Here is a 19,264-nt window from a genome sequence, read left to right as displayed (position 1 = left end):
ACACAAAAAGAAAAGGAGGACTTGTGGCACCTTAGAGACGAACAAATTTATTAGAGACTTCCCTTACACAGTCTTTCTAGTCACCCCCATTATATGGTCCGGTGGTCCCTTACAATGCCCCGGGGGATCCCCCATCACAAAACCCTAGGGTGTCATCCCCTTATAAGACTTGGGTGGTCACTCTGTTGCGAGGGCCTTAGGTGGCACCTCCCCGATTCTAGTACCCTGGGAAGGGGGGCCCTTTAAGGGGCCCCGAGCTGGAACCTTTCCTAGCACCCTGTGGAAGTCCCCATTAAGGGGCTCTAGGTGGCCCGCCCATTCTAGTCCCCAAGGCTCCCCATCCTAGGGCCCTGGGCTCCCCAATTATAGGGCCCCCCCGTCTAACGCCCAGGGTCCGCCATTAAAGGGCCACCCCCATTTTAGCATCCAGGGATACCCCCTAGACTCCCCCGCACAGTCTGTGACCCCCTCCCCCAGGCTGTCTGCAGCCCAGGGACGGCGTTTAGCCCCACCCCGCTCTGTACGTCATAATCGCGCGCCCCGAGCGCGGGGCGTCATCACCAGCAGCGCATCCCGCAGAGCCGCCAGCATCACATGACCAGCCCCCGGCCTCGCGCTCTCCCGTCCCAGCCTCCGATCGGTGCGTGGCACTGCCTGTCAAAGCGGCGCGCTCGGGGATTGGCCGGACCGGCTGCCGGGGGGCGGGCGGAAGGAGGGAAGGAGGGAGGGGAGAGCCGGCGGTGGGGCACCCGGATGTGAGCTGAGGCGGGCGGTGGCGGCGCCAGCGCCAGCGCCGGCTGAGCGGGTCGGGAGAGAAGAGTGGGGAGGGGTCCATGGAGGGAGAGGACGGGCCTGGCTGGGTAAGGGGGAGCCCGGCGGGCAGGAGGGGGAGGAGAAGGACGGGGGGGGAAGGGATGCGCTGGGAAGGGGGCATCCTGGGGGGAGGGGATGCCCAGGGGAGGGGGAAGGATGCTCTAAGCCCAGGGGTGGGTTGTGGGGGAGGGGATGCCTGGGGAGGGGGAAGGATGCTCTAAGCCCAGAGGTGGGTTGTGGGGGAGGGGATGCCCAGGGGAAGGGGAGGGGGAGGGGGAAGGATGCTCTAAGCCCAGAGGTGGGTTGTGGGGGAGGGGATGCCCAGGGGAGGGGGAGGGGGAAGGGGAAGGATGCTCTAAGCCCAGGGGTGGGTTGTGGGGGAGGGGATGCCTGGGAAGGATGCTCTAAGCCCAGGGGTGGGTTGTGGGGGAGGGGATGCCTGGGAAGGATGCTCTCAGCCCAGGGGTGGGTTGTGGGGGAGGGGATGCCCGGGGGAGGGGGAAGGATGCTCTAAGCCTAGGGTGGGTTGTGAGGGAGGGGATGCCTGGGGAGAGGGAAGGATGAATCCCAGGGAGGAGGAGAAGATACCCAGAGGAGGAGGGGAAGGACCAGGGTAGGGGGATGCTCTAAGACCAGGGTGGATTGAGGGAGGGATACCCGGGGTGAGAGAAGGGGGAGATGCCCAGGGCAGGTGGGATGCAGGAGGATAGGGAAAGGGGGATGCCCCGGGCCTAGGGTAGGTGAGGGGGAGGAGATACCCAGGGTGGGTGAAGGGAGAGACTCCCCAGTTGTGGGGAGGAAGCAGGTGTCCAGGGTGGGAAAGGGAAAGCGGGGAAGGATGCCCTGGGGTCTGGGTAAATTAAAGGGGGGGGTGCCCAGTGGGATGTAAGGGGATGACTACAGTGGTTTAGGGGGGGAAGGGGAGAGGACACAAAGGGGAGGGGAGAGAGGATGTCTATGTTCCCGGGCTGACGGAGGTGAGTGTGGCAGGTGCTTCATGAGTTGGTGCCCTGGTATAGCTAAGTACTCTGTTGTGGTAGGTGAGTGGGCAGATGGCAGTGGGTGCCTAGTTGTAGAAGGGAAATGGATGAGGTGCTGGTGGTAGCTATGGATGCTTTACTTGGGTATCTGCCTGGGTCCCCTGGGGGGGTGTGTGTGTGTGGGTAGGTGGGTGTGTGTGGTGGCGGCAGGTAGGGCCCAGAGATCAGGGGAGGAGAGGTGGGTCTGAGGACCTGGCAAGTGCAGAGGGAATGTGCAGGGGGTGCTTCTCCTGCTGGCTTCTTGGCATCAGGAGTCTCTTGGCTATCAGTGCTTTTGATATTGCATATCAATATTTTCTTCGCTGCTGCTCATGCTCTCATGGGCCCTGTCACTCCCAAGCATCTGGAAGAGGCCAGATCCCCCATAAAATAGTAACCTATTTTAATTTGTCCTCGATTCTAAAATGTCTGTCCCTGTAGCATTGGCCGTCGGAGCTAGTATACTGACATTATTAATAATTCTTCATAGAGCACCAGGAGCCTGCTGGGTGCATTCCAGACTAGAGCAAAGTCTGTGGTTTGGGTGGGAACAGCTTAAGTTTGAAGGCCAACTCTCGCAAAGAGGGTCAGTGATTTGGCGTACCTTAATTTGTTAGGATTGCCTGCAGCTTGGTCCTGATTTTCAGAGGTGTTGAACAGCCGCAAATCCTGGTGATTTTGGTTGCAGATGTGAATGCTGAAAATCCTTTAAAAATCAGGCCTGAGGTGTTGCACTCCATTTGAGGATCCTGAAACCACTGGCGTTGTTTGAAAACTTTTGCCTGAATGACTGTGAAAGGCACTTTATTTCAGTTGTGCTGTGCTCATTAGAGATGTAGATATTGCTTGATCAAACCTGAGGTGAATGGAGCAGATGGGCTCTGTAAAGTCAGACACTACTAATCTGACACCACCTATGCCCCATTTGACTTCCTTCTGACTCCAGGAAAAGACGAGGCGCTTTACCCTACTGCCGAGCCTTGTGATTTGTGCATGGAGGTGACTTCCTTCTCTGCCCCTCTTCCAGGCTACCCCACAGTGAAAAAAGCTCCAGTACCTACTGTTGCTGCTAGTGATTTTTCCCAACAGGCAGAATGAAACTGATGTGAGACTGATCAGTTTCATGGCTGCTTGGGGAAGATCTGAGCAGCAACAGAGGCACTGGGGCTGTGTCTGTCTGCAAACTGAGGCCTGGTCTACAATTCAAACTTGTACCAGCGTAGCTAATGTCATCTGGGGAGGCAGTGCTCCTACACCGATAGAACTTCTCCTTTTGGGGGTGTATACTGCTGTGCTGGTGCAGTTGTGCTGGCATAGGCTCGGTCGCGTAGACATAGCCTTGGGCAGCATTGTGCTGCACAGGGCTCTGGTCACATTTGGATGGTTGTCTGCTCAACTGTAAGAGCTAGAAATGTAACTTCCTTTTTTTTAAAAAAAAAAAAAAGGCGGCAGCTTGGATCTCTGTAGAAATAAATGGCTTAGTTGCCCTTCTGCTCAGCTCCTTCTCGCCTCTGGAAGCTCCCTACTCATCACTGGAGTGTAGGTTTTTCCAGCTCTGCTTTTGGGTTGCACTGATGCCAGTGGCCTTGAATAAATACCAGGCGTGTTTTACTGGTGCTCTGATTGCACTAATTTTGCTATCTCGAGTGAATGAACTCCTGTTGTACTTGAAACCTCAAAGGCAATAACCCTTCTCCTTTTCCCCAACACACAAGTCACATCCTTTGCTAAAACTCTTAAAGAGATTTATGGTGGGTCCAAGTCCCTGTGAGCTTCTGTTGTGTTTAGGGATTGGTCAGAAACCACCTCCTTTTGGGGAGGCTGGGCAGGTTCACCCTGATCGTCTCTGCTTCTCACCTAGGGTTGCAGCTCTTCCAGCTGTCTTGGAAGTTACATGACTTCTCCCTGCCCTACCTATCATCTCAGTCACTATCGAGATGTTGACTCCCTCCTCCGATCAGTCCGTGATGCCAGCCTCTGTCGTCCTCTTGTTACATTTTCAAACAAGTGCCTTCATGCTTTGTTCCATGCTGCCCTTCACGTTTGGGAGGCGGTCCCTGTAAACATCCACAACGCTACCTCGTCCTCCTTCAAGACTCTCCTTAAAGCTCTGCTTTGCTTGGTGCCTACACAAAACTTAGCAAGGGTTTGCCAAGACACTGCCCATCGTGTGGACCAACATTGTTTCCTTGGGCTCTCCCATCTGTCTGTATCCATCTGTTGTCTCTTGCCTTATGCTTAGATGGTAAGCTCTTCGGGGCAAGTGATTGTCATTTGTGTGGTACATAGTGCAGTGGGCTCCTGGTCCATGACTGGGCCTTCTAAGTGCTACAGAATACAAATAATAATAATTTAGTGCTGTTCCGGCTGAGCAGACAGTCATGTTGTCATGTGATGTTCATGTTGTCATCTCTGGTCTGGGAGCAAAATCCCTGTTAGCCCTTGTCTCCTGCATCTTTCCTACACTGTGGGACCTGCCAAATCCCAGATACTCAATGTGTGACTCCCAGCACTGGGGGTTAGTTTTGGGAATGGGGGGTGGCAAGGGGCTGTCTTTGGAGCCAGGGGATCAGAAAGGTCTCAGCGTTGTTTGAGAGATGTGGGTTGAAGAGAGCTGGAAACAGCTGCAGGGTGTATCAGTCTGGCTGGGTTTGATTGCATGGGTTAGAGGAGATTTCTTTGAGGGCTTGGGGAGGAATAGCTGTGTGCATGTGACATAGTGTGGCCAGCATTCTGTTGTAACCAAGTGCTGCTTTCTACCTTCTCCTCCTCTGTACCCCCTCTGTGCTTTGAGGAATGCGTCTGTTTCCAGTTCCTGGTGTCTCTGGACAGCTTTCCCCTGGCTGGTGTATTAGCACCAGAGAGTGAGGTTAGTTTTCATTTGACCCTCTGGATGCTATCTCGCCACTGGCATGTAGTCTTGGCCGTTCTCTTTATAGGTTTCTGTCTTAGTGGATAGTAATAGAGGAAGTGTTTTCTTGTGGTTAGAGCTAGGTCTGGGAGTCAAGACTCCTGGGTTCTACCCACTGGCTGGGATGGGAGCTTAGAGGTTGAATCAAGGGCTGGGAGTCAGAACTCCTGGATTTTCTCCCCTCTTCTGCTGCTGACTTTTGTATCCATGGACAAGTCACTGCCTCTGTCTGTGCCTCAGTTTGCCCCGTAGAACAGGGATAATACTTAACATGAGTGGTGCAAGATTTCCTGACTGTTTATCAGGTGCATTACACATACTCTAGCGTTTGGTCACAGCCTGAGGCAGGAGAACAGCAGCGCCTGTCTGGCTCCCGATCCCTCCAAGTAATGTAACAGTTCACACGGTGGATTGCTAGGTGTGGGATGTAGGAGGGCCAATGGAGGAAGTACATGCTATTGCTGTCTTTCAGTGATTCGAAGAGCTGGGCTTCTGATGCCCTAGTCTCCTCTGATGTCTGGATAATGCCTTGTGGCTGTCTTGGCTTTTCAGGAGCAGAGACTGTATCTTGGCTGGGGGACTCCAGGGTCTCATTCCACCTTGTACGTGCTAGGTAGCTAATTTCTTACTCCCTTCCTTTCAATAGGTTGACTCTCACAGCCATAATGGATGACTTGAACCTGCACTACCGGTTCCTGAACTGGAGGAGGAGGATCCGGGAGATCCGGGAGGTGCGGGCTGTCCGCTATCAGGAGAGATTCAAACACATTCTCGTTGACGGGGACACACTGAGGTAACTGGCGGGACTGGCAAACTGGAAAGTGGGCGCGGAGCAAGGAGCAGCCACAGCAGGGGATGGCCTGCAGTTTTCTCGCCTAGCATGGGGAAGGGGTCCATTGTGACTGGGTACTTTCTCGCTCTGCCTCTGCAGCTTGGGAATGAAGCAATAAAGTGAAATTGTTGAGGTCTCTGAAGGCCTTGCTTGAGATCTCCAGTTTGATCTTTTCTCTGCGCTGGGTGTCGCACCCAAAGGTGTCGGTTGGATGCTTTAATCTGAGCATCTTCACTGAACAATGATGCATCCTGGGGTTATTCCAGTGGGTTGAGACACACCAAAGACTCGAGCTAGAAAAGGCACATTGGGTCATTGTATCCATCCCTTCCTCCGTCCAGTGTTGCTGGTTAGGACATGGTTGTGACGTACAGTACATTTTTCTGTGCTTTGTCCTGACTAATGTCCCAAGTGACAAGGCTTCCCTAGAGGAGATAGATTCTTTTGTGGTTCTGTTCCTGGCATCTACCATAGGCAATCCCTTTCTCTCCCCCCCCGTTCCTCAGTTTCCCCATTTGTAAATTGGGATGGAGGGAAGGATACTGACCCACCTTGCCCTAAAGCATAAGTGTCTATAACATGGTCTGAAATGCTCTAGAACTACAGAATGTTATTTGCAGGTGTGGTGTTTCCAAGGCCTGGCAGGTGTCTGATTGGACTGAGCTGCAAATCCCACAAGTAAGGGGAGTGGGGAATGAGGTGCTTCCGCTGCTAGGACCAGCGGCCTTGTGGCATGCCCTAAGACTGCAGCCAGGAAGCAGAGCTGTCCAATCTAAATGCTCTAGAGTGACTTGTGATTTTTGGGGGCCCAACTTGAGATGCCTCCAAGGGGCCTGATTTCCACTCAAATGGGGCACTCAAAATTGCCAGTTGCTTCTGAAACTCCAGGCCTTAGTCTCCTGCCCAGGGGGCACTTGGCAATGAATTGGGTAATGACTGTTCCATTCGCTAGCTCAGCTGGCAGGTAAGCATGACTGGCACCTTCGCCAGATGGGTGTGGTCTGCTATCCAGCCACATGCTCCCCACACCCTGTCTTCCCGTGTCCTTTAAAGTGCCTAGCCCAGATCACGATGTTTAAGTAACCTGGCCTCTTATTTCTTGTCTGCAGTTACCATGGGAACTCCGGGGAGGTTGGCTGTTACGTCGCCCCCCGCCCACTGACCAAAGACAACAACTACTTTGAGGTAATCTTACCTTCTGGGGCTGGGTGAACTCTCTGGGTCGGAGCTAATCTAAAGATCCTTCCGTGTGTGTGTGGTGGTCTCTCCTGGTGACACCACCTCTTGTCCTCTCTTGCTAGCCAGGTGTGCTGTGTCTCTGTGCTCTGCTGGCTTTGCCATATGTTCAGCCAGGGATTTCGGTACTGAGATTCCTGGATGCTAAAACTGGCATGGGCCTCCTGCATAACACCAGCCAGAGAATTTCTCCCAGTTACCCCTGTAATGAGCCCCGTAACTAAAGCAGCCCTTCCAGAGAGCCATCCAGTCTGGATCTGAGTCATAGACTCATACCCTTTAAGGTCAGAAGGGACCATTATGATCATCTAGTCTGACCTCCTGCACAACGCAGGCCACAGAATCTCACCCACCAATTCCTGTAACAAAGCCCTAACTTATGTCTGAGCTACTGAAGTCCCCAAATCATGGTTTAAAGACTTCAAGGTGCAGAGAATCCTCCAGCAAGTGACCCGTGCCCCACACTGCAGAGGAAGGCGAAAAACCCCCAGGGCCTCTGCCAAAATTCCTTCCCAACCCCAAATATGGCGATTAGCTAAACCCTTAAGAGTTGGAATCCACCACTTCCACGGGTGGCTTGTGCTGGTGGTTAATGACCCTCACTGTTACAAATTGGTGTCCTGTGTCTGGTTGGAATGTGTCTGGCTTTAACTTCCAGCCATGGGTTCTTGCTTTTCCTTTCTCTGCTAGATGAAAGAGCCCTTTAGTATCCAGTGTTTTCTTCCCATGAAGGTACTTCGAGAGGTGATCTGATCACGATCTCCATCTTCTCTTTGATAAGCTGAACAGCTGAAGCTCCGTTCTTGGAGATGGAGCCTGGCTGCTACTGTTGGGTTTTTTCCATTCTCCCTCACTTGAGCTTGGAGGGTCTAAACTCTCTCGCCACCCTTGTTATTGGAGGTGCAGCCAGTTTGTTGCGCAGCATGGCTGTGCCCTGGCTGATCACCTGAGCCACTGCGTTCATGTGGGCAGGAGCCGAGCCCATGTTCATGGCCAGAAGTGTTGCTATTTGAATGGAAAGTGATTGTTCTCGTAACTACTTGCAGGTGTCGATTGTGGACAGTGGTGTGCGGGGCACCATTGCTGTGGGCCTTGTGCCACAGTATTACAGCCTGGACCATCAGCCGGGGTGGCTGCCTGATTCCGTGGCCTACCATGCTGACGACGGCAAGTGAGTTGGGTGCCCCCCTGCTGGTCAGATTAGCAGAGCGTTGAGACGTGGCTGGGGAGCACATTGGTGTGTGTGGTATTTCCTGAGCTGCTGATTCAAAAGGGCTTGGGGTGGGGGAGAAGTGCCGGAGAGAGGGAGGGGCACAGACTGCTTTGGTTGAGGCCTGCTATACAGGGGGCTTTAGGGGCTGGCTTCTGTCACAGGGGCTGTGATTCTTGTGTGGGGTGAATGGGGGGGTTGGGTGGATGCAGGAGAATTAATTTGATCATAAGTAAAAGCCCTGAGTATACCAGTGGCCAGCTAGCCCAGTGACCTGTCTCCCCATAATGGCCGGTTCCAGCTGCTTCAAAGGGAATGAACAGAACAGAGCAGTTTATCAAGTGATTTATCCCCTGTCCAATCCCAACTTCTGGTAGTCAGAGGTTTAGTGGGGAAATGACATGTAGATTCTCTGTGTATCGCTCAACACATAGACATTCCCCCCCTTGTGCTGGAGTTGCGTGTTCCTTATCTCTGGTCAAAAGGACTGTGTAAACCTTCTGGAAGATGTGCCAAGCTGCCACTGCCATGGCAAGTCTGGTGCTGTCAGCCCTAGATTCTTAAGCAGCCATCAGCATCCTGCTGGGCGTCCACTTAGCTGCGCCATCTGCTTCCCTTCCGAGGCAGCCCCACATCTGTGGTGAGGTCTGTGCCCTCTCTGCTCATCCCCTTGTGTCCAGACAGGAAGGACGGCCCAGGGGTTAGGGCACCAGGCTGGCACTTGGGAGACCTGGGCTCAAGTCTCTCAGACTTCTGGGGTGATCTTGGGCAAGTCATGTAGCCGCTTTGGGCCTTGGTTCCCCATCAGCATGTGGGGATGACAACCCGGCCCTGCCTCACACATACCATATGTTAAAGATTGTGGGGTGCTCAGAGCTCCACTCATGGGAGGCCAAATAAGTATCTAAGATGGATAGACGGCCAGTCTGAATTAGCTGGTTGCCAAGCTGTCAGATGTCCAGGTGGCTTCTTGCAGGGGTCAGGGCAACTGCATTGAGGTTAGCTGGGTGCTACCTGGGATTCTCTGAGACACCTGGCAATTTGCTGTGCAAATGGGAGGGTTACTCCGTCGATGATGCCCTGACAGTGCTGTGTGTCGCTGCGGAGGCCCAGGGGCCTATAGGCGCGGAGTGTTCCTTCCTCCCCTGCATGTTCATTTTGCCCTTTGTGCTGAGCCTGGGTGCCAGTGAGTCTCACGTCGGGGCATCTGCGATGCTTTCCGAGGTCATTCCTTGTTCTTCGCACCCTCAGGCTCTACAATGGCAGAGCGAAGGGCCGACAGTTTGGGACGAAGTGCAGCTCGGGGGATCGGATCGGCTGCGGGATCGAACCGGTTTCTTTTGAGGTCCAGACAGCCCAGATATTCTTCACCAAGAATGGAAAGAGGGTGCGAGCTGCTCGTTGGAAACGGTTGTGGATCCGGCTGGGTTTCTTACTGCTTGTGGGGTGGGGGGGGGAAGGATCTGTTGAAAACCAAGTTGCTGGTGGAACTCTCCCATAGTCATGGCTTTGTGGGCATCAGGGCAGGCTCTGCAGAGATGAGGATGGGCAGAAAGTGTGAGCTGCTCTTCCTGGGGCTAGATCCTCTAGATGTGCTGCAGAGCAGGCTTCCTCCAGTGATATGGCTCAGCTGTGACCCACAGAGACTCCCTCGCCCCATAAGGCAGAGGTTGTGGTTCAGCTCCAATGGCTACCTCCGCTATGCTGGCAGGATCAGCTGAGATACCAGTGACCTGTCGTGCTGTGAGCAGGTGACACCAGAGGTACAGGAGGCTCACGGAGGGTCTTGCTGACTGTATCCCGCAGGTGGGCTCCACCATAATGCCCCTGTCCCCAGATGGGCTCTTCCCCGCCGTGGGGATGCACTCGCTGGGAGAAGAGGTTCGGCTCCACCTCCACGCCGAGCTGGGCAACGAGGAGGACGACAGTATCATGATGGTGGACAGCTATGAGGACGAGTGGGGTCGGCTCCACGACGTTAAGGTCTGCGGCACGGTGAGTGAACTGATGGGTCGCCCCTGCAGGGAGCCCAGGGCAACGTCTGCCTTCAGCTTGGGTGCAGGCTTTGAACCTGATCCTTCCTTAGAGCGAAGATAACCCAGTTCCTGCCATTCCCCTGCCCTGGGTCTCCTTCCCCTCTGGATTCCAAAGAGAGCATCTTAACGCTGGGGGCAGGGATCTATGGAGCACGTGCTATGCACGATGTTGGCCGCCGACCTAGCTGGCAAGTGATCAGGGCCCCCTTGAGGCATTGGCCCCTCTCTACAACAGGTGCTGTGCTCTGCGCTGGGTGGGGGGGAGTGGTCTGAGCTTGACAGGTTGGCTCTGTGCTTGCGTTAGTTTGGATTCTTACTGGGGTTACCAGGGGCTGTGAAGTCAAACAGGGAAATTCCTCTGAATCCAAAGGGCCTGGACTAAGGGTCTCTGGCAGGCAGGGCGCAGGTTGGAGCTAGGAATAAGGTTTTAAAGATTCTCCTTCCCTGTCTTGTAAGCTACAGTGGCTGCTGCCATTTGTACCGCGATAGCCTCTAGACGCCCCATTGTGCTAAGCGCTGGACAAACCCAAAACAGATCTGCCTTGAGGAGCTGACATGCTAAGTCTAAAATGAGAGACAACAAATGGATACAATAGTGGGGGAGCCTAAGGAACCAAAGAGACCAAACTGGCATCTTTTCTCCCCAGCTGCTACCCAGAGAGGTAGCATGGTCTAATGAGCGTGGCTCTGGACTGGGAGTCTAGAACCCTTGGTTCTCTTTCCAGTGCCTCGGTTTCTCCTTGTCTGAAACAGAGACGGTGATGCTGATCTGCCTGCATACAGTGCTTTGTGATCTGTGGGGGGGGAAGTGCTGGCTAATTGTTAGATAGAATTAACATTACCCAAGAATGTGCAGGCTTGTGTGATCTTTCCCTCCAAAGCGAGATTGTTGGCTCTGTTAATTTCACAAACACACAGATGCTTATTTATTTTTAGCCAAGCTGGAGGTGGGGGTAGTGCAGGGGATTTCCCCCTACCCCCTGGAAATTCATCAAAGAAGTGGAATTGTTCCAAGCAGCTTCTTTGAAAACCCTGCTTGGCTTTGCTTTTTGGGCACCTTTGGCAGCGATGCATGATCTCCTCATAAGTGATCACCGCCCAGTTAGAAGGTAGAGCCTTGAACTCTTTGCTAAGATGTCTCAGTGCCTCCTTTCCGCTCGGCACTGGAAAGCAGCAGGAGTTGAAAATTTGGGACTAGCTGTGTATGATCTGTGCTTAGCTTGGGAGTTCTGGAGTCACTGGTTTGGGTGCTGCTGCGTTACAGTCCAGACACTCGCTCCATCCCACTCGGCCTAGGGATGAAAGTCTTGAGGTCTCTCAGGACTCATGGCTGCCGTTCTGCCCCACTGATTGGGGGCATCTTTTATTAACTGTATATAACTGGGAGCTGCTTTCTACCAAGATCAGTTCTGAAGATGTGTCCTAGTCCCAAAAGCATTTATACTGATGCACAAAGTGCTTCTAGCCCTGACTGGCTGTGAGGTACAGGGCTTCGCAATCGCTCTGACACCACACTTCAGCCATCTTTGCAAAGCACGATGAGATCTGTGGTTTAGCCCCTTCTTACAGATGAGGAAATTTAACTAACTGCAATCTCTAGGGCAGTATAAAATCTGGGAGCCCTGACTCCCAATCCCTGCCTTTACCGACAGGGCTATGCTCCCTCCTAGAGCTGGGGATAGAACCCAGGTGTCTTTACTCCCTTTCCTCTGCTCTCATCCATGGGTGGCCTGCCCTTAGAGTTGGCAAAGCCTCTCTTTACTGATCCCGCCAGGTGCAAAGCCTCGGTCTGTCATGAAGAGGGCTGCAAAGCTAACAAGCCAGTCGTCTCTGTTTCAGCGTGAGCCTGTGAAACAGTATGAATGCGTCCTTGGGATGCCCGTCTGTCATCGGGGCTGCTGCAATACACAATGAGCTTGGCAATTGCATCCTTCTCTCTGCAGTGCGACCCAGTAAAATCCCCACTGTAGGCTGCTCCTGTCCGCACCTGAGAGCGATGCGGCTAGTGGAGTCCTACAGGCTGGTTCGCTTGCCCCTGAAGCTAGCCGAGTAATCCAAGACCATGCGTCTCCATCCTTGCTGGGGATGCTGGTCTGGAGTGGGGGTGACGGCCCAGGTCTCGGGCCGTTCCCAGAGCCCAGCAGTAGCTTGGAGCGCTGCCATGCTCTTTCTGTTCCCCAGCTGCCATGGTTACCTGGAACATGGTCCCTATAATTATCGGGTGGGTTTTACCCTGGCTGGGACCAGGTGAGGAGCAAGTCCCTCACTGGCTGGGGAAAAATCTCAGGCTGCCATGTGACGATCCCTCCGCATGCCTGGGTTGTCATATAGTTTCCGGGCCTTGGTCCCACAAGCCCAGCCTGTGGACGTGCTTCTTGCTGATGTGGGCAAGGTCCAGCACTAGACCTTGTTCGGTCTCTTTCCCTACCTGCAAAGGGTACAAGGCTGACCATCAAAGGGGGGGTTGGGCCCAAAGGGATGAGGGCCAAAACGAGAGCCGTGTCATGCTTGGCTCTGCACCGGCCTTGCTGGGTGTCTGTGCGGGCTGCCCTGCAGAAGCCGGCTCCTCGGGATGTTCTCTGCCCATGCTCCGCAGCACTGACCCCTCGACATGGGTCATTTGTCACAGGGTGGTAGAGCCTTCGGTTGAGTTGGCTCTCCTGGCTCTGGTTTTGGCCAGCATGTCCCGCCCTCTGGAACACTGCTTCGCTTCCCTCCCTCCCTTTGCAGAGCAGGGATCTCTGTGCTCTGGCTGCTCCCCGGAGCCGGTGGGGGCAGCGGGGCGGTTCATCACCTGGCATCACAGGCGAACCCAGCAGCGGGGCTGGCGGTAGCTGCCTTGTTGGCGTAGCTGTAGGGCCTAGCGCTTCACCTCGCTTCCAGCACCCTGCTGTGTTTGGTAGGGTGAGAAAGGAAACTGCTGAATGTGAGGGTGGATCGCCCCATGGGTGTCTGAATCTCACGCTTTCTTTGTTGCTGTGTCTGGATGCTCGCTGCCCTTCTCGTGGACGTAGAGCCTGTGGCTGCTGCATTACCCCTAATGCTTCCGGGGCATCCTGAGTCCCACATGTTCTAACAGCTCTGACGTATGCTGTCCCACAGCAACGGGAGAGCTGTGGTTAAAGTAGGGGACTGGAGTCAGGACTTCTGGGTTCTGTTCCTGCCTCTGATCCACTCTCTGACCACGGGCAAGACTTTGCCCTCACTGCCCCTGTTTTCTGCCCTGTAAAATTAGGGCCAGTAATATCTGCCGACATCACAGAGGGGCTTATGAGGCTGGTTTAGTCTGAGGGATTGGAGGAACTGGCTCTGTAATGAAGTGCACAGCGGTGTCTGGAGCCCATTCTTGTTCGTGAGAAGGCTCTTCCCAACGCCAAACATACCACCACCACCTCCTCCTCCTCCTCCTCCCTGGTCCAGCCAGGGTGGAAGGCATCAGTTGGAGCATAGGCACTCATTGCTTGTTGGTTACTTGGTGAAATGTCCCTCTGGAAGATACCCTGTGCTCCCCTTGTACTTGCATCTCCTCTTTCCTCTGGGGATCCCAAAGTCCTCTGGTAGAGGAAGACAAAGGCAATCCTTTGCTCACAGATGGGGAAACTGAGGCACGGGGGGGGTATGTGACTTGCCTGAAGTGCTGTTGTCTGTGGGGTTGGAAGCTAGAACCTTGTGCTAATCACTAGCTGCTGCTGCCTCCTCTTCCCAGCTGGAGCTCTCAGAGCATTTCTACCCTCTCCCAGAGCCTTTTTCAAAAACAAACTCGGGGCCCAAACCTTCTCCAGCTGTTAAAGGATTGCAGCTGTGAACGCAGACCCCACGTCGCAGCACATGTGACGGCCGCTCGTGTGTGCCGGATGGAGCCGGGCCGGACCATTTGATCAAGGCGCCGCGGCGGGGAAGAATCCGTCTTGGGCTGCATCCTTTTCCATCTCAACCTCTATTAGCCGCCCCCCCGATTCTCCTCTGACATTTCATTGCAGACAACATCTGTGAAGTTGAATTTTGAGTTAGGGCCAGGAGAGACATTCCAAGGCCTTCACTGACCTTTAGACAGAGCGAGTGTTTCTCATCGGCTCCCTGGAACGGCTACGTGGGGTTTTGCCATGGCTCCTGCCTGCCTAGGCAAGTCTTTGGTTCTTCTTCTCCCCCCCCCCCCCCCACCCCTTCCCTCTTGCCATGTGTAAATACCGGCCAGCTCAGCCGCACTACCACAAACGTTCGAACAATGCACGGTGCTAATTGACGCGAGAGGGTTGGCAGGGTGTGGCGTGAACACCGAATTAGGAACGTTATAAATAGGCTCTTGCATTCTTTCACGGTACAGCTGGCTCCTGTGTGCAGCGGCACCCCACCTTTACTCCCTTGGTTTGCGTCAGCCCCAGCAGAAGCCACTGTTATTCTCTCGGGCAGAGGGATTCCCACGCAGGTGCTGAACTCTCCCATCTCGAAAGCAGCAGGGTGTGGTGGCTGGGGTTACTGGGACTCCTTGGTGGTTCTAGCTCTGCCACTGACGCAGCACTTGACCTTAGTCATGTCACATCGCTGCCTTGTGCCTCAGTTTCCCCTCTCTAAAACTTCCTAATCCTGGTGTGAAGGCTTAATGTCTGTAAAGAGATCCTCAAATCAACAGCATCTTATGAGTGCAGAGTGTTACTTTTAAATAGGCTCATTTCCTGGTCCACCGATACAGACACCATCCGTTTTCCGAAAGAGACAGACTGTTTGGAGAGGGGCATTTGCCTGGGACAGAGCTTCTTACGGACACAGACCAGTTTTGTCCCTTCATTTCTAAGTCACCTTTCCCCCAAAATGCTGTGTCGGATGAGAGGGATCTCGAATGCAAACATCAGATGAGCTCCTTGGGGACAACCCAGTGCTGTTGGCAGCTGGGGAGTGGGGCTCCTCTGATAAGTTGGTATTGGAGTCTTCTGGGGACCAGCTGGGGCATGCCAGCAAAGCCATAGTCCTGCATGCGAGCTTGGCACCAGAGTGTTCGTCTCACTGAGATGACTTAGGCTTGGACAAAGCTACCTGTCCTGTTGTCCCCAGTGGGGAAATTGTGCACAAGGCAAGAGCAGGCTTTTAAAGCCAAGACTAGGAGCTGGGAGTCCTGGGTCAGTGGATGACCTTAGCCAAGTTGCTGCCACTCTTTGTGCCTCTGTTTCCCTCTTTCTAAAACAGGGTAGGGAGAGCATGGGTATCTACCCCCAGTTGCTGACCTGGACAGAGGTCCCTCTGACTGCTACTCTCAGGGCAAAGCTGGCTCTCCATTCTCCAATCCCCAGCTGTGATTCTGGCATCTTCCAGAAGTCGCTTGTTATTTGGCTCCTTTTAGCATCATAATGTTCGCGGAACTTCTGTTATCTGCATTAGGGTAGCACCTTTGGGCCCCAGCTGAGATAGGGGACCCTGTCATTCTGGGCCCTGCACATACAGTGACGGGTGATTCCTGCCCTGGAGAGCTTGAAAATTTAAATAAACAAAAGGCCAGCGAAGGGCTGGAGGGAAATGAGGCTCGGATTAGACCTGGGCTTTCTGTACGTGCAGTTTTGTCCTGGTGTAACTGGTGGCTGGGATGATTTGTGGGGTTTTTTTTTTTTTGTTAACCCGTCCTGTTATACCAATACAACCCCTAGCGTGGGCACAGGTATTCTGGTGTAAAGGTGCTGGTATAACTTGTTCCATTTCCTCTACGAGAATAAGTCCCCTTTATACTAGTAAGTCTGCATTCCCATCAGGGGCTTGTGGTGCTTTCACAGGGTCAGTACAGTTAAAGCATTGCAGCGTCCGTGTGTGGACAAGGCCTGGGATTTAAGGATGGGATGTTGTCAGGTAGCCTAGACTTTACAGCGTGTGCTGAAGAACACTCTGCTTTCTCTTTACTCAGCCTGAGAAGACCTGTCTTAGCTCAAACTAGCCGCCGTGGTCCATCACCACGCCTCTAAATCCTAGTCTAGACAAAGCCCCAGACACCTGCTGGAAGTCACGCAGCAGATTGGTGGTAGGGCCGGGAATAGAACCCAGGTGTCCTCAATCTTTCCAGTGCCCTAACTGCTAGACCTAACTGCCACCTGTGTATTTTCTCTCCTTAAGAACATGTCGGTGGCTTAGCCAGAGTGCCGGAAGGGAGGTTGAAGCAGTGGGTTCTGGGAAGGAAGGATACCTGGCAGTCATGTTATTACACAGCCACTCCAGGAGCATGAAAGTCTTCCTCTAATCCTCGGTATAGTTCAGGCCTTATCCGATTCCTTTCTATTGCCTGCTCCATCCCACTAGTGATGGGAGCGCATAACTAACTCTGATCCCTGCTGGGAAAGGGGGTCCGTGGGTGGCCCTGCCACACAGCATGTGGGGGGTGACATGAGCCTGCAGGGCTTTAAGCAGCATGACGGGAGATTCTCTGCACTGACAGTGGAATCTCAAAGGCTCTTACCTTGGGTCCGTCCAACTTTCTCGCCCAGGGGTCCTGTGCTTCCTCCCCTTTCACGGCTTGCAGCATGAACGTGTATTATCAATGAGACGGAGTTAGGCGGGAGTGGGAAGTTCTGTCTCTCTTCCAGCACTTTGTTTGTTTGGTACTTACTGTTTTACCTGGATGTCCCTGGGATCCAGATACATGCCCAGTCCCTCTCTGAATCTTGCTACGTTCTTGCCCTCAACAACATCCAGTGACAATGAGTTCCACAGTCTAATTGTATGTTGGGGTGGAACATAGCCCCTCTTCCAACTTCTACCTGTTCCTCCATATGCCTGATTCAGAATTCTGGCAGATGGCTAATTACTTTTGCTACTAATTGAGGCCATAGGATGGCTAGCTGGTGCCAGCTCCTTACCCGCAGGAAGACCAAGCCATCTGTGATGAGAATACCTACCTCTTATACCTTGCTTTTCATCAGTAGATTTCAAAGTGTTATCTCCATTTTCCTGATGGGGAAATTGAGGCACAATGGTGACGTGACCTGCCTCAGGACAGTGGCAGAGCTGGGAACAGCACCCAGAATAGCTGGTGCTCTATCCACTAGGCAGTACTGCCTCCCTCTAGTGGATGGGCTCTGGCACAACCATGGTGCCAGAGAGTTGAACTCAGTAAGCCATCTCTGTGGCATGTCTAGGGATTTTTCGCTTTGGGACCTAGCGAAAGAACAGACTGGATCGTGAGAATTTCCCTGCACCCAGGGGCTGAGGCAACAATGAGTAATAGGCAGCAACAGTTCATGGAGGACACGTTATGCCCTGCAAACTTGATGGCTTTTTATTTTCATTGGCTGGAGTGACTTCAGCAAAGCGTTTGAGATGGTCTCACGCTCCTGTCCTGGGGAACTAGCTTAAGTGCATGCGAATCCAATTACCCTCCTGGGCTGGAGCAGACCTGTGTGGCATTGGGATGAGGCTGGGGTGCCGTGCAGCTGCTGGCATTCAGCCTTTTATTTAACAGCTGGGAAGAGTTTGCTAAATTAACTGCTCCCCTCAAATTGTGGGGTGACAGATGCCAGTGCAGCTAAGGCGAAGGGAGCTAGGGCGGGAAATAGCAAGGGTCTGCGGTATTACCAGATGCTGTGATTTCTCTCATGACTCTCTGGCTGCTTGGTGTCTCTTTACTCCTTAAAGCACCATCTCCTGGAGTCATGTGACAGAATCCTCAGCTTGTGGTGTTTTTTTGGTTTTTTTTTGTGTTACTGAAAATTTCGAGCCCTTGTGCCTGTGGAGAAAAGCTAGAAAACATGACCCCAAATGTTCAGAAACTGGAAAGCAAATAAAAAGGATCACAAGTGATTTTTTTTTTTTAAACCTTGTGATTGGCTTAAAAATAATCTCACAATTTTTGGAGCCCGACTTGGAATTTTTGGATGTTTGGGGCTGGTGATGCTGGATCTGAACTCTTCTTTCCCCCCCTTGTAGCGTCGACTGCTGCGAGTACATGTTGCCTTCACAGAGCTAGCTACACCAAGTAGTGAGTGTCAGCAGGCTCTGGCCCCTTGAGGAAAAACTCAGTCTGTGCCTATTTGGTGGGCAGGGGCTCTAAGGGAGATGCCGGGGGGGAAGGCGGGCAGCAAATTGGCTGAGAGTTTGCAGTGCAGTAGGGGCCCATGTTAATTCGGCTGCACCTGTGTTACAGATCCGGTGTTAGGTGTCCATCCAGCATACCTAGAACCAGCCCAGGCTCCCAGGTGCAAGTACAGGCACCTCACTGCCTGGAAGGCATCACTGACGAGGGCTGTAGTGGGATGCAGAGCAGTGCTGCCGATCAGTGGGCGGGAGCGAGTAACCGTCCCCAAGCAGCGGGGAGGGGGGGCGAGAGGCGGTGTTTGGGGTGGTCCGAGCGTCTCCAGCCAGGAGTGTGTGTAGTCAGCCCCCCTTCCTAGCCCAATTCCCGGTAATCAAGTCTCCTTTTGGTCTTTTTTTTTTTTTTTTTTTTGGGATCAACTAAACAGATTAAATTCAGTCAGGCATTTTTTTTCTAGCTCTTAGCTCACTTTTATGGCTCCCGCTCCAATTTTGAAACCCCCTTTTTAAAATGTGGACCCCAGAACTGTGGCCAGTGTTGCGATGCTGGTCTCAGCAGTGCTTCATTAGAATCCAAAGTTGAGGCTGTGCATTCTGTGCTGCAGCTTGACGCTGCGATGGAGAGTACGGCCAAGATTTTCAACAGGGAGACTAAGCGGCCTGTAGGGGAGAGATGGCCTAGTGGTTAAGGTGCTAGCCTGGGGCTTGAGAGACCCAGGTTCAGTTCCCCACTTTCACTGTGACTTTGGGCAAGTCATTTAGGGGGGTGCTGCCATTTGAGCCTTTGACAACAAAATCCCTTCTTAACCTCTCTGTGACTCAGTTTCCCCATGTGTAATGGGGATAATAGCAGGGTTGGGCAGATAAATACACTAAGGATTGTGAGGTGCTCAGACACTGTGGGGATGGGACCCAGATTTAGGTGCTTAAGGGCCTGATATTTCAGCTGCTTATAAAGGAGGGTTGGTGTCATTGTCATGTAATAGATGGGGAAACTGAGGCACAGAGCAGAGTAGGGAGTGAGGACTTGCCCCATGCCACCCAGCAAGGGCAGTAGCAGAGCTGATGTCTTTGAAAGTGACTAGTGATTTTTGCATGTCCGGACCGCTGATCAAATGGCCTGGTTTCCAGAATGCAGGTCCTCTCGACTTTCTGAGGATTAGGCCCCTCTAAGAGGGTGCCACACTGGGATGGGGTAGGGGC

The 19,264-nt window shown here is 53.2% G+C and overlaps 1 protein-coding gene across 3 annotated transcripts in view; it reads left to right on the top strand.

Moving 5' to 3' along the window:
* Nucleotides 1–554: 554 nt before the first annotated feature.
* Nucleotides 555–19,264, top strand: part of SPRYD3 (SPRY domain containing 3) — a 38,141-nt gene continuing 19,431 nt past the window's right edge. The window contains exons 1-6 of one of the 3 annotated variants that reach the window (XM_043506666.1): nt 555–640; nt 5,390–5,536; nt 6,685–6,760; nt 7,858–7,982; nt 9,273–9,408; nt 9,828–10,016. In XM_043506666.1, the coding sequence (XP_043362601.1) occupies nt 5,409–5,536; nt 6,685–6,760; nt 7,858–7,982; nt 9,273–9,408; nt 9,828–10,016 (654 nt within the window). In that variant the 5' untranslated portion in view covers nt 555–640; nt 5,390–5,408. Of the gene's footprint in view, nt 861–5,389; nt 5,537–6,684; nt 6,761–7,857; nt 7,983–9,272; nt 9,409–9,827; nt 10,017–19,264 lie in introns of all 3 variants that reach the window. The other 2 variants (XM_038378901.2, XM_038378905.2) reach the window with 2 other exon arrangements.

The sequence above is a fragment of the Dermochelys coriacea genome, chromosome 20 (genome assembly GCF_009764565.3).
Source record: "Dermochelys coriacea isolate rDerCor1 chromosome 20, rDerCor1.pri.v4, whole genome shotgun sequence".
NCBI classification, from domain to species: Eukaryota; Metazoa; Chordata; order Testudines; family Dermochelyidae; genus Dermochelys; species Dermochelys coriacea.
The sequence above is the reverse complement of the archived record's forward strand: the minus strand, read 5'-3'. Positions and strand labels throughout refer to the sequence as shown.